Source organism: Chionomys nivalis, chromosome 12 (assembly GCF_950005125.1).
Source record: "Chionomys nivalis chromosome 12, mChiNiv1.1, whole genome shotgun sequence".
NCBI lineage: Eukaryota > Metazoa > Chordata > Mammalia > Rodentia > Cricetidae > Chionomys > Chionomys nivalis.
The window spans coordinates 50773330-50789731 of NC_080097.1; the positions used below are offsets into that span (position 1 = coordinate 50773330).

Genomic DNA, 16402 nt, shown 5'->3' on the forward strand with positions numbered 1-16402 from the left:
AAAGCATTTTAAGCAATGAGTTATTACATGCTTGGCAGCTTCCCCAGTTTGTGCTGTGGCCATTATAAATCCTGAGTAAGTATCAATTGTCACATGCACATATCTCAATTTTCCAAACTCAGTAATATGAGTTATATCCATTTGCCATATATGGTTAGGAAGCAGTCCTCGGGGATTTACCCCCAAATGAGGCACAGGTAGATATTGTGGGCATCTTTCACACTGTTTAACAATTTGTCGAGCAGCTTCTCTGGTCAGCTTAAATTGTTTTCTTAAACTTAAGCTGTTTTGATGATGCAAAGCATGTGATTGCTGTGCAAGTTCAACCTGAGATATGGCAATAATTTTTGTAAGTTCGTCAGCTAGAGCATTACCTTCAGCTAACGGACCAGGAAGACTTGAATGTGCTCTGATATGTCCCACAAAACATGGTAACTTTCTACATTGTATGGCTTTCTGAATCTGCTGAAACAATATTTTAACTTGTTCATTGCTAGTTGCTATATATGATACTGTTTCCAGGATCCTTAATGCTTCATAAATATACCGGCTATCAGTATATAAATTGAAAGCCTTATCATCAAAATTCTTAAATACCAGAGCTACAGCCCGCAGTTCAACTATTTGAGCTGAAGCAGGTTCTGTCTGTACCACGTGTCCTTTGCCATTGACAACATAAGCAGCTTTTCCATTAGATGAGCCATCAGTGAAAATCAACAAAGCATCCTTTAAGGGATTCTTTGCTACTATTTTAGGAAAAATGAATGAATGCTGTTGTGTAAACTGCAGTAACTGGTCAGCTGGGAAAAGATTATTAATCTGACCTTGAAACTGAGCAAATGCAATTGCCCATGAGTCACTATTTTGAAATAACCATTCAATTTGTTGCTTAGTGTAAGGCACATTGATTATGGCTGGTTCTCTGCCAAAATACTTTCTAGATTCCATTCTGCTCTTCTGAGCTAAGCATGCTACTGCTTCAAAATAAGGATTTAATACTTTTGCTGGTGATACAGGCAGATGCACCCATAAAAGTGGTCCGTTCTGCCATAAGACTGCTGTAGGAGTCAGCCTTGTAGGTAAAATACATGCTTGCCATGTCTGGCTATAATCAATATAGCACACCTGCTGTTCCTGTATAGCCTGCTCTATCTGTGAGAGAGTCTGTCTGGCGGCTTCTGAAAGCTGCCTTCTAGAATTTGGATCACTGTCTCCTTTAAGTATTTCACTTAAAGGCTCAAGGGCTCCTGTAGGAAACCTCAAATAAGGTCTTAGCCACTGTATATTTCCTAATAACCTTTGAAAGTCATTAAGAGTTTTTAAGTCATCCTTCCTGATTTCTATCTTTTGAGGCTTAATTTCTTTGGGGTATAATATATGACCTAGATATTGAAAAGGCGGGTGCCTCTGTACTTTCTCAGGAGCGATAACTAAACCTGCATGGCTTAGACACTGCTGTAACAACGCATATGTCTCTAGTAAAGTATCTTCATTTTTATGAGCTAGCAAGATGTCGTCTGTGTAATGGATTGCGTAAACCTGTGGAAATTGATTTCTAACCTCCTGTATAGCTTGGGCTACGAATTTTTGGCATAATGTAGCACTATTTAACATACCCTGGGGTAAGACATTCCATTGATACCTCCTCATTGGCTCTTTAAAATTAACTGAAGGAATGCTAAAAGCAAATCTTTGACAATCTTGTGGCGCTAGCGGAATTGTATAATAACAATCTTTCAAGTCTAAGATAATCTTATGCGTGCCTTTTGGAATGGCTGCCGGGGACGGCAGCCCTGGTTGTAAAGAGCCCATTGGTTCCATGGTTGCATTGACCTCTCTTAAATCCTGAATTAATCTCCACTTTCCCGATTTCTTTTTAATAACAAAAATTGGAGAATTCCATGGAGAATTAGATGGTGAAATATGTCCACTATCCAGCTGTTCCTGCACTAACTGCTGGGCAGCTTGCAATTTTTCTTCTGTTAGAGGCCACTGATTCACCCATACAGGTTCATCACTTTTCCATATTATCGGGTCTGCATGGAGTGCAGGTCTTTCAGTGACCTCTCCTAAAAATACCCTAATCCTGCTCTAGAAGGTCTACCGTCTGATGCGACAGGATCTACCTTTCCCCTATTATTTTTGCCTAAACCTTGATTAGGTAATAATCCTTGTTGAAACATCTGATTAGTAACAGCCGTGCTGGGAGAGTATAAATATACTCCCATTCTGGACATGACATCTCTGCCCCATAAGTTCACAGGTAAATGGGGAATAATATACGGCTTAAAAGTTCCTTCATGTCCTTCCTCATCTTTCCAATGCAGTTCATTGCTACTCTGTTCAGGATTTCTAGTCTGACCAATTCCTTGTAACTGTGTAATAGTCTCTGTTTTGGGCCACTTAGAAGGCCACTGACTGGCAGTTATGACGGAAGTATCCGCGCCAGTATCCAGGAGGCCAGAAAATTTTTTTCCATTTATAAACAAAGTGAGTTCTGGTCTCTGAGGACCTATGGTCTGTATCCAAAAAGCATCAGATGAACCAAATCCATCTTCTCCTCTCTTTTCCTTTTTACTCTGATTATTGGTTTGCACAGCTGGAAGTAAGATTAATTGTGCAAGCCTCTGATCTGCCTTTACTACAGAAACTCCCTTAGGTGAATGAACCATTATCTTGATCTCTCCCTCAAAGTCAGCATCTATGACTCCAGGAGCCACTAAGATCCCTTGCATGGTTGAGCTACTTCTTCCTAGCAGTAATCCTACAGTACCTTTTGGTAAAGGCCCATAGATCCCTGTGGGGAGAGCTTGCATCCCCATTTCAGGCGTTATAACCGTGTAAATGGCTGAACTGAGGTCAAGCCCTGCACTCCCTGGTGTGGCTCTGAAAAGGTCCTGTATATATCTCCTTGTTGGTGTGCAGATTGCTGGATTGCCCCATAAATTTGTCGCGGGGCCTGAGGCTGGCCCCTGAATCCGTTTCCCGAAAGAGGATTTCCGAGATCATCTCTTTTTGATCTACACTCACTGGACCAATGCTTCCCTCTTCTGCATCTCCTACACAATCCTGGTTCTCTCCTGGTTCTAGGGCTTGCTCTCCTATCAGGACATCGTCTGATCTGATGTCCCATAAGACCACATCCAAAACAGCCTCCAGGCATTGCTGTAGCTTGCGCTCTTCCTGGGGCTAGGTCTCCCTGCTGGGATAAGACATCATTAATTGTCTTTCCCTGTAAAGCAGCCGCTAATGCCATTCCTTGTGTATATGATTGGCCAATATCCGAGCAGATTCGGATATAATCTGCAACATTGCCCTGTTTCTTAAAAGGCCTTATAGCCGCCTTGCATATAGCATTGGCGTTCTCAAATGCTAACTGCTTAATTATTATCTGTGCTGCTTCTGAGTCTCCAATCAACCTATTAGATGCCTGCGTTAGTCTGGAAACGAAATCCTGAAATAGCTCATCTGGTCCCTGTCTTATGCTAGACAACTCCTCAGTCTGCTCTTTTGACGATGGAAGCTTATTCCAGGCCTTCTTGGCCGCTGTACTGATCTGGACATAAGCTACTATATCATATTCTAACTGCTGATTTGCTCCCGTATAGGGTCCTTCACCTGCTAGCATCTCGTATGAAATAGGAATTTGCTGAGTCCTGTTTCTCTCAGCTGTGGCCTGACACTGTTCTGTAAATTCAGTTTTCCACAATAGATAGTCTCCTCCTGACAGGCAAGCCTTGGCTATCTGCTTCCAATCTGCTGGTGGTAGAGCTTCTACAGCTATATTTTCCACCAGTGTCTGGGTAAAGGGTGCCGTGGCACCGTATTGAGCACAAGCAGTTTTTAATTCTTTGAGTAACTTAAATGATATAGGAGTATGTACTCTAAGCAGATTTCCTTGCGCATCTCTCTGCTCAATAACTGGAAACAATTGAAATCCTTGCACCTCTTCTCCTCTGCTAACGGCTTCTCTGATACAAGCTTGTAGAGGAGATTCACTGCTATCATTATGTCTCTGCTTCACTTTCGGTGTACTCTGAGCCGAGGGTGGATCTAAGCCCGCCATTGCTGTAGGAAGGCTATTGTTCTTCTGAAAAGAATCCTGTATCTGCATAGCTCCTAATCTGCGCGTCGGTAGAGCATGGGACTCTTAATCTCAGGGTCGTGGGTTCGAGCCCCACGTTGGGCGCCATTATGTCGGAGCCCATGTGGGTCCAACATAGATTCCCTAACCCGGCTGAAACGGAGTCGTGAGGAATAAAACCGACACAGCTTACAAGGTCATCTTGGAAAAGGCCAGAATGACTCTTTATTCTCGGAACATCTTATATCTCCATTCAGTGGGGGAAAACACATTAGGCTGTCTCCAAGGCAACCAGGTGCCTGGGCTTAGGTCACGTCTGCATCTAGCAGTCAGGTAGGCCATGAATTAGCATCTCTATAAGACATTCTCTTAGTTACAAAAGGAAGGAAGCATCGAACCTCTGAAACTCTCGAGTCATCAGCTTTAGCCAACATCTCTCCTCAGGTAATCCACATTCTAACAAAAGAAGCTAGGAGCAGCACATCCTGACTTTTGTTAAGCAGGCGACAGCTTGTCTGCAGAGCTATGTGCCTAGCTCAGACCAGGCTAATGGCTACTGTGCCAAACCGAAATATGGGCCCACAATGATCAGCCAATATGATTTCTTCTAGTGTTTGTTGAAATTCAAATGCACATCACGTGTCAATTGCCTGCTCTGCATGAACTCTATGCATATACTCACCTGAGTGTAGTGTCTTCCCTAGAGACGAGATGGCGTCATGGCAGTAAGAAAACACCCATAGGTGGAAAACAGAATTATAAAAAACCAATGAATGCTCACGTTTTTCCAATGCTACGACATCATGATTCATGCCATTGCTTTCAATCCAGTCGCTCTAAATACTCCCCTCCCTTTCAGCTTTTGGGTATAGCAGAACGGGAACAGAATGATACATGAAGGTGATTTCTGTAGCTTACCTGAGTTCCTATGGTTAGTAAAGGCTCCCAGACACTGTGCTGGTATTGGGCAGGTGATGTCACGGTCCTCAGTTTGTGCTCCTCCTGTGCATTCTCTGGAGAGAGCAAAGAAACCTTGTCCTAGTTCCAGGATGGACTGGGGACAGGGGTTGTGTGGGGGATGGGGAGAGACAGTACAGGATGAAACTACTGGCCTTGTTGAGAGCCTTAATGCCTCTTGGCGGTCAGACAAGGCTTCTGAGCAGCCCCATGCTGTGTCATTCCTCTTCTAACATCAACTGCAGGTTTGACCATTTAAAAAAAATGATAGTTTTATTGTGTTTATTCCGTCATTGATTCTTCTTCTCCCCAATGAGTTGCAAAGCAAAGCCCAAATGTCATATCTCAGGGAAAGCCGATGGTGGAAGTTGCTTTCTGATCCCCAGACTGACGTGTGTCCTCTGTGGATAGCTAAAGGTCAAGCAAGCTGGAGTGAATATTCAGAAGTATGTCCCTGGACTCCTGACCCAGAAGTTTGGGATAGATGAGTATTTCTCCATCATCCACCCTCAAGTCACCTTCAGCATCTCCAGCATCTGCAAGTTCATTAACAGCCAATTTGTCTTGAAGACAAGAAGAGAAATGATGCCCAAAACATGGAAGAGCCAGCCGGCACTCAAACTCCGGGGTAAGAGCCCATGCCTTTCCCTTCTGCCTGTTAGATCAGCAGGGAAGGCAGCTTTTCAACTTCTCCCAAGCCAGCGAAGGAACTACATTGAGAGCAAAGTTGAATTTTTTGCTGTTGTTGTTCCTGGGTTGTTTGTTTGTTTGTTATTTTCTGATATGTCTACTTGGCCTGATCAGTAAATAACACCTTTTAATTTTAATCATTTCTGGTTTAGACATAAAAGGGTTATATAATAAGTATACATATGCACATAAACATACTACATGGAAATGTATATATTGTCTATTCCAACACCATATGATATGGCTAGACTGTACACTAAAATACACAGTTGTGATTATAAACTCTATAGTTATAAAATTCTGCTATCTATCACATGAGAGATAATATATTAATTTAATGTCTAGTCTTTCTAAAGCAACAAACTCATCTGACCTATTGGTAGGGAATACACTTTGGTTTTGCTTCAATTATACCAGAAGTTTTCTATATTTTAATCCATACTACAGGAGATTAATATAAAGAATACTCACAGTTTGTACACACATCACCCTATCCGTATCCAGAACATTTTTAACATCTACAGAACTCAAGTTCTATGCCTATTAAATAGCTGCCTGTTCCTCCTTCCTCCCCATGGCCACCAGCTTTACCTTCATATCTGTGACATGGCTTTTCTAGGTACTGGGTAAGGTAAGTGGAGTCTTATAGGACTTGTTTCTCTGTGACTGGCTCATTTCCTTCTCTTTTTGGCTTGACAGTACTCTGTTGCTTTATTGTGTCTACCTACTCATTCACTGAAGACTTGACTTATCTCCTTTGACTAGTGTGACTCTCTGTGGCCATAGACTATCTGTCTATCTCCTTGAGTCCTGGATTTTAATTCTTTTGAGCCTGTTGACAGAAGTGGACTTGCTAGATCATGTAGTAAATTGCTTTTTTATTGAAAATGTTTTTTATACAATGTATTTTGACCATCTTTTTTCTCCTCCCCGCCTCCTACCTACCCACCCAACTTCATGTTCTCTCTCTCTTTATAGAAATAAAGAGGAAAAAACAAGAAACACGCACACACACACAAACAGAAAGCAAAAATAAGCAAGCAAAAAAAGAAAAAGTCAAAAAATGCTCAAACAAAGCAAAATGAGACAAAAAAAACCTACAAAAATATCATCGAGTTTGCTTTGTGTTGGCCAATTACTCCTGGAGATAGATCCTATGCTGAAGTGTAGTTAATATAACCAGTAAGACTTCATTGGAGAAAACTAATTTTTCCTTTGTTGGCACATATCAGTTTATCATAACTTCTTGGTTAGAGGTGGGAGATCATGCTTGCACCCCCCTCAGCACTGGGTCTCCATCTAGCTTGCACCTGTGCAGGTTCTCTGCATTCCACAGTCTCTGTGAGTTCATATGGGCATCGGTCCTGTGGCATCTGGAAGACACTGTTTCCTTGGTGCCGTCTATCCCCTCTGACTCTGTGAGTTCATATGGGCATCGGTCCTGTGGCATCTGGAAGACACTGTTTCCTTGGTGCCATCTAACCTCTCTGGCTCTTAGGATATTTCTGCCTCATCTTCTTTATTTTCCCCTGAGTACTAAAGGGAGAGATTTAATTAAGACATTCAATTTAGAACTGAGTGATCTAAAGTCTCTTACTTTTTGCACATTGTCTATTTCTGCACTAGTTTCCCACTCACTACAAGAAGAAACTTCTCTTGATGTGAGTTGAGTGAGGCACTGATCTATGGGTATAATTGTGGATCATTAGAAGTCATTTTTGTCACGTTTCTTTAGTAGAATAATAGTATGCCCATGACCTATCTGTTCTAAGGTTCTTGGCCATTTGAGCAGTGTCAGAAGCGGGTTCCTTCTCAAGGACTGGGCCTTAAATCTAATCACAAAGTAGTTGGTTACACCTATAACATTTGTGCCACTATTACACAAAAACATATATATTGGAGGCAGGTCACAGGTGAGGTTTGCAAAGCTTGTAGCTGGAAGATATTGATGATTGCCTTAGTCCTGTATCATGCAGAGTACCCTCTAGAACCATGAATGCTAGTCACTAGGGGTGAAGCTTCTAGTTAGGCATCAGCTGGACACCTCCATGTTCGGTGACACATGTGCTTTCTTTAGCAGTAGGGCCTCACCATCAGATTGTGGAGAGTTACCAACAGCCTTGGCAATACATCTCAACAAGATTCAATCCTGGCATTGGAGGTTTTATTGAGTGTCATAAAAGTCTATTTGGCGTATTGTCTCACCTAATATTTGGTCTACTCTGCTTAGATTCCTTTTATATTGTATATATTTAGGAAGCTTCTATAGTTGGAGATTTTCACATGGTTTTTCAAATGTCTTTTAGTGTTTCTTTTCCCCCCATATTCCTTCCTTTTCTGTTCTCTCTAATGCCCCTCCCTGTTTAATCCTCCTGTTCTAGTTTCCTCTTCTCTAGCTCCATCCATTCACCTGACAATTTCATGATCTATGAAGAATTTTATAGTATAAATATGTGACATTTTAGTTATCCATTCATCAGTTCGTAGACACCTAGGCTGTTTTCAATTTTGGGGTCTTGAGAATAGAACAGCAGTGAGCATAAACAAACACCTCTGTAGTAGACTGTAGAGTCCCTTAGTTAGATGCCCAAGAGTGGCATGGCTGGATCTTGAGGTAGATCAAGTCCCAGTTTTCTAAGGAGCTGACATACTGATTTCCACAGCCACTGTACCAGTCTTCACTACCACTAGCAATGAGTAAGTGCTCTGCTTTGGCCACATCTTCACCAGTATATGCTGCCATTTGGTTATTGATCTTGACCATTCTAACTGGGGTAAGCTGAAAATGGAAGTAGTGTCGGTTTGTATATTTCTGTGGCTGAGAATGCTGAATGCTTCTTTAAGTGTTTCTCAGTCATTCGTGTTTCATCTTTTGAGAACTCTCTGTTTAGTTCTGTACCTCATTTTTAAATTGGGTTATTTGTTTTCTTGATGTCCAGTTTTATGTTTTAGATCCAAACTCTCTGCCAGATGTATAATTAGTAATGATCTTTTCCCATTGCATAGGTCACTGCTTTACCCAAATTATACAATCCTTTAATGTACAAGAGTTTTTTAGCTCCATGGAGTCCCATTTATTAATTGTTGGTCTTAGTGCCTGTGCTAATGATGTACTACTGTTCGGAAATAGTAGTGCCAATGAGTCCAAACCTATCCCCCACTTTCTTATTTACCAGATTAGGAGTATCTGGTCTTATGTTGCAGTCCTTGATCCACTTGGAGTTGAAATTGTTCAAGGTGATAGAATGGACCTGCCTTCATTCTTCTGCATATACCATCCAGTTTGGCCATTTGTTGAAGATGCTGCATTTTTCCAATGTTTACTTATTTGCTTATTTTGCTTCTTTGTTAAAAAAAAAAAAAACTAGGTGTCCTTAAGTATACGGTGCCCTTCAGTTTGATTCAATTGACTGACATGTCTACTTTTATGCCAATACCAAGCTGTTTTTATTACTATAGATCTATAGTACAACCTGAAATCTGGGATGGTGATACCTCCAGCAGTTATTCTATTGTTACAGGTTGTTTTAACTATCCTGGGTGGGTTTTTTTGTTTGTTTGTTTGGTTGGTTGGTTAATTTGTTGTTGTTGTTTTTGGTGTTTCTATAAGAAGTTGAAAATTATTTTTTACAATTTCTGTGAAGAATTGTGTTGTAATTTTAATGTGGATTGCATTGAAAATGTAGATGAGTTTTGGTAGGATAGCCATCATAACAATATTAGTCCTGCCAATCCATTGGCATGGGAGATCTTTCCAGTTACTGGTGTCCTCTTCAATTTCTTTTTTCAGTGTCTTGAAGTTTTCATGATACAAGTCTTTCATTTGCCTGGTTAGAGTTATGCCGATACCATCGCTCCTAGAATTTCTTCAGGTATTTGGCAAAATGTTCATTCAAGTCTTTTGTCAATATTTTACTGTGTGGGAGAGAGGTGGTTCTTTATGCATTATAGTTATTAACTCCTTATTGGACAGATGATTTACAAATATGTTCTCTCATCCTATGGATTGACCGAGTTTATTGTTTGTGTTTCTTGATGCACAGAAGTTTTAAATTTTACTGTAGTCTACTTTATCTGCATTACTCTTTCTGGCTGGGTTTTTACTGTCACAGCCACAAAACCATTGGCACAACCAAAGCCATTTTCCTGTTTTCTTCGAAGAAGTTCATACTTTTCCTCTTATGCTTAGGCCTTCATCCCGCAAGTACATTTTTGTACCTGCTGTGAGGGGCACCTTGAGCTGCTCGTTAGACTGATGATCAGTCTGTATTTATGTTAAACATGTGTGCAAACTGAGCTGAGGAAAAAGCCCCAGGAAAAGGTGTTCTGAAGGTTTGAGTTAATGGTGAAGTGTAGTGATAGGAGACATAGGCAGCCAGATGGATACCTGGCCTCTGCCATGCAACTGGAAACACTTTTAAAGGTCTCTTGTGGATACTACTTGAGGTTTGTGTGTCAAAGAATGGTTAATGGTTTAGAGAAATGGAGTCTGGCGGGCAGGTGACAGCCATTGCTGGGGTGCAGGTGAGAAGGGTCAGGTGTGAGATTAACTTAGGGAGGACTCCAGGGATGACTCTCAGGACACAATCACAACATAATAAAGCAGGACATGGTGGATGTTATGAGAGACTATTTAGGACAATTATCACCATTCTTGCTTGGATACTGGTAAGGAAGGTGTGAGGAACTGAGAATTGGCAAGGACTAAAATCCTTGAGGACAGGAATTTTGTCAGTTCATGCCACCATGTGCCAGGTCAATGGTTGGTACTTAATACTTAAATGACAAGACTCCATGATAGAGAGCATTTGTAGGGATGGTGGGAAGGAAGAGGCAGACATCCGCAAACAAGCATCTAATGGGAACAGAGAAAACAAACCAACATAGTTGCCGCACCATCACAGAGGGCACTTGGAAATGAGTATCTAGAACTTCAAGAAACAGCACGTTTTTGTCTAAGCAATACCATATGCCTGAGGGTATCCTTTGACAAAACAGGCACAGGTATACATAAAGAGGTCTCAAGCTTGTTCATAGAAGTATTGTTTATAGAAAGATACACTAGATATAATGTAATCAATGCTGGCTTGTGATTTAAATAAAACACCACGACCAATATAATCAGCAAAAGTTGTGCTGTATATCTGTACCAAATGCCACAGGGAAATATGTTTTATGTGAAAATTCAGATTGCAAATAGATATCAGATAGTGCCTCTTTGGGTAATTCAGAATATTAAGAGTCAATATATATCTGCAATATGATTATTATAGATGACATTCACTATTTTCTTATGCTTTTTTCCCTTTCTGTAATGAATTGTTACTGCTTTTGATATACATTAATAATATTCTTAAAGAAATGCACAATTTGAGTCTGGGAAGCAAGATTTCTTAGGAGACTCAGATTTATTGTCATTGTGGTATAGGATACTGCTGGATAATGTTAAAAGAGAAAACCCAGACAGGTGTGGTGGCTCATACATATAATACCAGCACTTGGGAGGGTCAGACAGGGGGATTGCCATGAGTGCAAGATTAGCCCAGGTTACAGAGTGATATCCTGACATCAAAAATACATGAGTGAATGAATGAATGAATGAATGAGCTGGGGGGATAATCCAATGGTTAAGAGCACTTGATCTTGTAGAGGGCCCCAGTTTAGTTCCCAGGACCCACATCAGATGGTCCACAATTGGCTATAGCTTTGGTTCCAGGGCATCTGACACATCTATACTCAAGTTGGGAACATAAACACATACCTACATACAAATAAAAATTTTTAAAGAAATAAACACACACACATGCAAACACACACATACACACACACACACACACAGAGAGAGAGAGAGAGAGAGAGAGAGAGAGAGAGAGAGAGAGAGAGAAGCTGAACTCAAAATCTTAGGCAATGCAACATTTAAGAAAGTGAGAGAAACGGGGGGAGGCTAGACACAGATAGACACAGACTAAAGAAAAACTTCAGATAAGTAGGGAAAGTTCAGAGAGAAATCAGTGGTAAAAAGTCTCAGGAAGAAAGATTCCCAGAAGGGAGGTTAGGTCAACACCTTACCCAGCAGAAGAGCAGAGAAGAGTGGTGTTGGCACCTCATGCTCAGCACAACAGTCAGGAGAACTGTTGTGCAGAGAGTGACAGATGAGAGTGGAGAAGTCCAGACAATTCTCATGACACATGGCTAAGAAGGAGGGAGCAGACTGTGCAGAAGCTAAAGGGCATGTGGCACGGGTGATGCTGGCCTCCTGTTCACTGCCTGACATTCTCTACTGGTACATTCCTCTCTGTGATGGGCAGGCCAGATGATCTGGATGGACTCTCTGCGCTGCATGATCTTCATGTGTTCTCCAAAGCTCCGCAGTCTGCAAGAGCTGGAGGAGAGCAAGATGCATCTCTCTGACATCGCTCCCCACGACACCACCAGGGATCTCATCCTCCTCAACCAGCAGCGGCTGGCAGAGATGGAGTTGTCCCGCCAGCTAGAGAAGAAGAAGGAGGAGTTGCGAGTCCTCTCCAAGCACCTGGCCATCGAAAAGAAGAAGACAGAGACCTTGCTGTATGCCATGCTGCCTGAACATGTGGCCAACCAGCTCAAGGAGGGCAAGAAGGTGGCTGCAGGTAATGTACTTTAGGGAGGATCGTTGAGCTAGCAAGAAGGTGGCTGCAGGTAAGGTACCCTAGGGAGGATGGTGCTCATGCTAAGGGGTGTGGAATCTGAACCTAGGCAGATCTGGGCTTGACTTGTGGCTTTATCATTTAGAAACGGCATCATCTTGGGCTTAGTGGTTAACCCACATCTTTATTTTTTTTCTTTTCTTTTTTTTTTTTTTTTTTTTTTGGTTTTTCGAGACAGGGTTTCTCTGTAGCTTTGGAGCCTGTCCTGGAACTAGCTCTTGTAGACCACGCTGGCCTCAAACTCCCAGAGATCCACCTGCCTCTGCCTCCCGAGTGCTTGGATTAAAGGCGTGCGCCACCACCGCCTGAAGATAATAAAAAATAACACAAGAGTGGAGTGTGGATTGTTTCCAGAGCAGGGCATGGACAAGGAGACTCTGGGGGTGTAATAATAATTCTGGGTTCTTATAGAAAATGTTTGTTATTGTATAGACAGTGAGGACTCACTAGTGTGTGTGGGGTATATAGACATGTGTGTGTGTTAGTGTATATGCCTGTTCACACATGGAGTTCAGAGATGCCTACCTCTTTCTACTCCTTTCTGTCTTATTCCTTTGAGACAAAACCTCTCACTGATACTAGAGCTATGTTAGAGGGCAGCAAGCCTCAGAAATCCTCCAGTATCTACCCCTCGCCACATTCAGACTTTGGGACAGGCTTTTCATGTGGGTGTTGGGGATTTGAACTCAGGCCTTCCTGCTCACACAGTAAGTCACCTTACCCTCTTAGCCATCTCCCTAATCCCAAGTTCCTTTTCCTTATAGTAGAGGTGGCATGGCTTGTTTATCATATGCCAGGTTTAACTGTGATATAGTGAGGAAGGGAGGGAAGACTGGAAGCTCATCACACATGAGCAAGGCCTGGGCTGAGGCTGGGTGAGGGGGGACCAGCAAGATTTTATCCTGAGGGTAAGAGGTGAGGGTTCTGAGGTTGTCATAACATCAAAACATGTTATAATTTATTTCAAGTTGGAATAATAAGTTGGAAATACGGCTCAGGAGGTAAGACCACTTGTTCTGCAAACATGAAGACCTGAGTTCAAATCCCCTTTACCCCCATAAAAAGCAACACGTGAGCACACAGAAGCTTGATACAGCGAGAGAAGCGGAGTTCAAATTGTGAGCATCCACATGAAAAGCGGGGTAAGGCTGCACGTACCTAGAACCCCAGCACTGGGGTTGGAGGAGGCAGAGACAGGTAGATGCAAGAGCTTGCTGGCCAGCCAGCCTAGCTGAAAGGGCGAGCTTCTGGCTCAGTAAGGGCCATTTCTCTCAACCCACAGCGCTTTCACTTCTCAGGGGAGCATTTGCTGACTCAAATTCCTGCCTCCAGCACTAGCTGGGAAACTCCCTAAGACCCAGGGCTCCTTCTTCTTATTTCATGCAATATGACTCCTGTGGAACAAAGGCTATCTCACAGTAGGGACCCAATGTATGTGCTCATATCTGTTGACTAGATGGGCAAGAGGGGATGACGTCAGCTCCTTTCCCCCAGGGGGCAGGCAGGCTTGGTCTTCAAAAGGCATTGGATTAAAAATTCGTAGAATTATTATTCTGTATCCTTGGCTACCGCTGACCTCATTTCTGTTGCAGGAGAATTTGAAACGTGTACAATCCTTTTCAGTGATGTGGTAACATTTACCAACATCTGTGCGGCCTGTGAACCTATCCAAATAGTGAACATGCTGAACACAATGTACTCCAAGTTTGACAGGCTAACCAGTGTTCACGAGGTCTACAAAGTAAGTGGTGTGTGTGTGTGTGTGTGTGTGTGTGGTGTGTACATGCGTGCAGCCTGCTTCTGGAATCAAGCCAGGAGGGAAGCACTTGAGCCTGTCTTCCCTTTCTGTATCTACACCAGTCTAAGGAGAGGCACGCAGGGATTGAGAAGTGCGTAGGAATTCCGTTAGAATGCCTGTGCTCAGGAGGTGCTTTGGTACCCAGGGGCAGCAATCATCACTGTCCCGGGCATTGGTCTCCTGCTCGGCAGAGTTTCAGCCACATAATTCATTATCTGATATAGAACATCATGTGACTACCTAGGAACTCCATCTTCTCTGTGGGGCATGAATTCTAATCAATCTTAATAGATAAAACCTGGAGTCAGATATTGGGGTGAAAGCTGACAGATCAGAGAAGCAGTGCAGCCAGCCACTAGAGAGATATTTTACCTCTACCAATGGTCAGACACAAGGGATGGTCCTGTATTCAGACTGTCTTCTCAGACTTCATCCTCAGAGTGCACTGAGCTCCTGTCTCCTCCCACCTTATAGTCCCCTCTCTGCCCTTCCTGTCTCTAATCCCTAGTGCTGGCATTAAATTTAAATCTTTGGAAAAAGAAACTGAAGAAGACCCAGAAAATGGAAAGATCTCCCATGCTCTTGGGTAGGTAGAATTAACATAGTAAAAATATTACCAAAAGCAATCTACATATTCAATGCAGTGCCCATCAAAATCCCAGAAAAATTCTTCACAAACCTCAAAAAAAGAAAAAATTACTCAGTTTCATTTAAAAAAGCAAAAAACCCAAGATAGCCAAAACAGTTCTGTACAATAAAGGAACTTCTGGAGGCATCATAATCCCTGACTTCAAACTCTACTACAGAGCTATAGTACTGAAAACAGCCTGGTATTGGCATAAGAACAGACAGGAGGACAAATGGAACCGAATAGAAGACCTGGATATCAATTCACACATCTTCAAACACTTGATTTTTTAACAAAGAAGAAAAAAATATAAAATGGAAAAAACCATATTCAACAAATGGTGCTGGCATAACTGGATATCAACATGCCGAAGAATGAAAAGAGATCCATATCTATCACTATGCACAAAACTCAAGTCCACATGGATCAAAGAGCTCAACATAAAACCAACCACACTGAACCTCATAGAAGAGAAAGTAGGAAGTACACTTGAATGCACTGTTGATGGAGACCACTTCCTAAATATAACCCAGCAGCACAGACACTGAGAGAAACAATAAATGGGACCTCCTGAAACTGAGAAGCTTCTGTAAAGCAAAGGACACGGTCAACAAGACAAAATGACAGTCTACAGAATGGGAAAAGATCTTCACTAACCCCACATCAGACAGAGCTGATCTCCAAAATATATAAAGAACTTAAGAAATTGGTCATCAAAAAACAAATAATACCATAAAAAGTATGGAATGGACCTAAACAGAGAATTCTCAACAGATGGATCTAAAATGGCTGAAAGATAATTAAGAAAATGCTTAACATCCTTAGCCATCAGAGAAATGCAAATCAAAACAACTCTGAGATTCCATCTTACACCTGTAAGAATGGCCAAGATCAAAAACACTGATGACAGCTTATACTGGAGAGGATGTTGGGTAAAGGGAACACTTCTGCATTGCTGGTGGGAGTGCAAACTTGTACAGCTGCTTTGGAAATCAGCATAGCGATTTCTCAGAAAATTAGGAAATCTATCTCAAGACCCAACAATACCGCTTTTGGGTATATACCCAAATGATGCTCAATCATACCACAAGGAAATGTGCCCAGTTATGGTCATAGCAGCACTATTTGTAATAATTAGAGCCTGGAAACAACCTAAATGCCCCTCCACCAAAGCATGTATGAAGAAGGTGTGGTATATTTACATGATGGAATACTACACAGCAGAGAAAAATATGACGTCTTGAAATTTGTGGACAAATGGATGGATCTAGAAAACACCAAATTGAGTGTGGTAACCCAGACCCAGAAAGACAATTATAATATGTACTCACTCATAAGTGGCGTTTAGACATAAAGCAAAGAAAAACCAGCCTACAGTTCAAAACCCCAGAGTACCCCTAGATGACAAGGAGGACCCTAAAAAAGACATACATGGATCTAATGTACATGGGAAGTAGAAAAAGACAAGATCTCCTGAGTAAATTGGGAGCATGGGGATCATAGGAGAAGGTGAGGGGGGAGGAAAAACGGGGAGCAGAGAAAAATATATATGTTAAACA

General features: G+C 42.0%; 1 protein-coding gene across 1 annotated transcript in view; it reads left to right on the forward strand.

Annotated features, from left to right (window-relative positions):
- The window catches only part of LOC130885256 (guanylate cyclase soluble subunit beta-2-like), a 60608-nt gene that overhangs the window by 37053 nt on the left and 7153 nt on the right, over positions 1 to 16402 (forward strand). The window contains exons 9-11 of the mRNA XM_057786699.1: positions 5453 to 5669; positions 12040 to 12360; positions 14010 to 14158. Coding sequence (XP_057642682.1) covers positions 5453 to 5669; positions 12040 to 12360; positions 14010 to 14158 — 687 coding nt within the window. The remainder of the gene's footprint in view (positions 1 to 5452; positions 5670 to 12039; positions 12361 to 14009; positions 14159 to 16402) is intronic.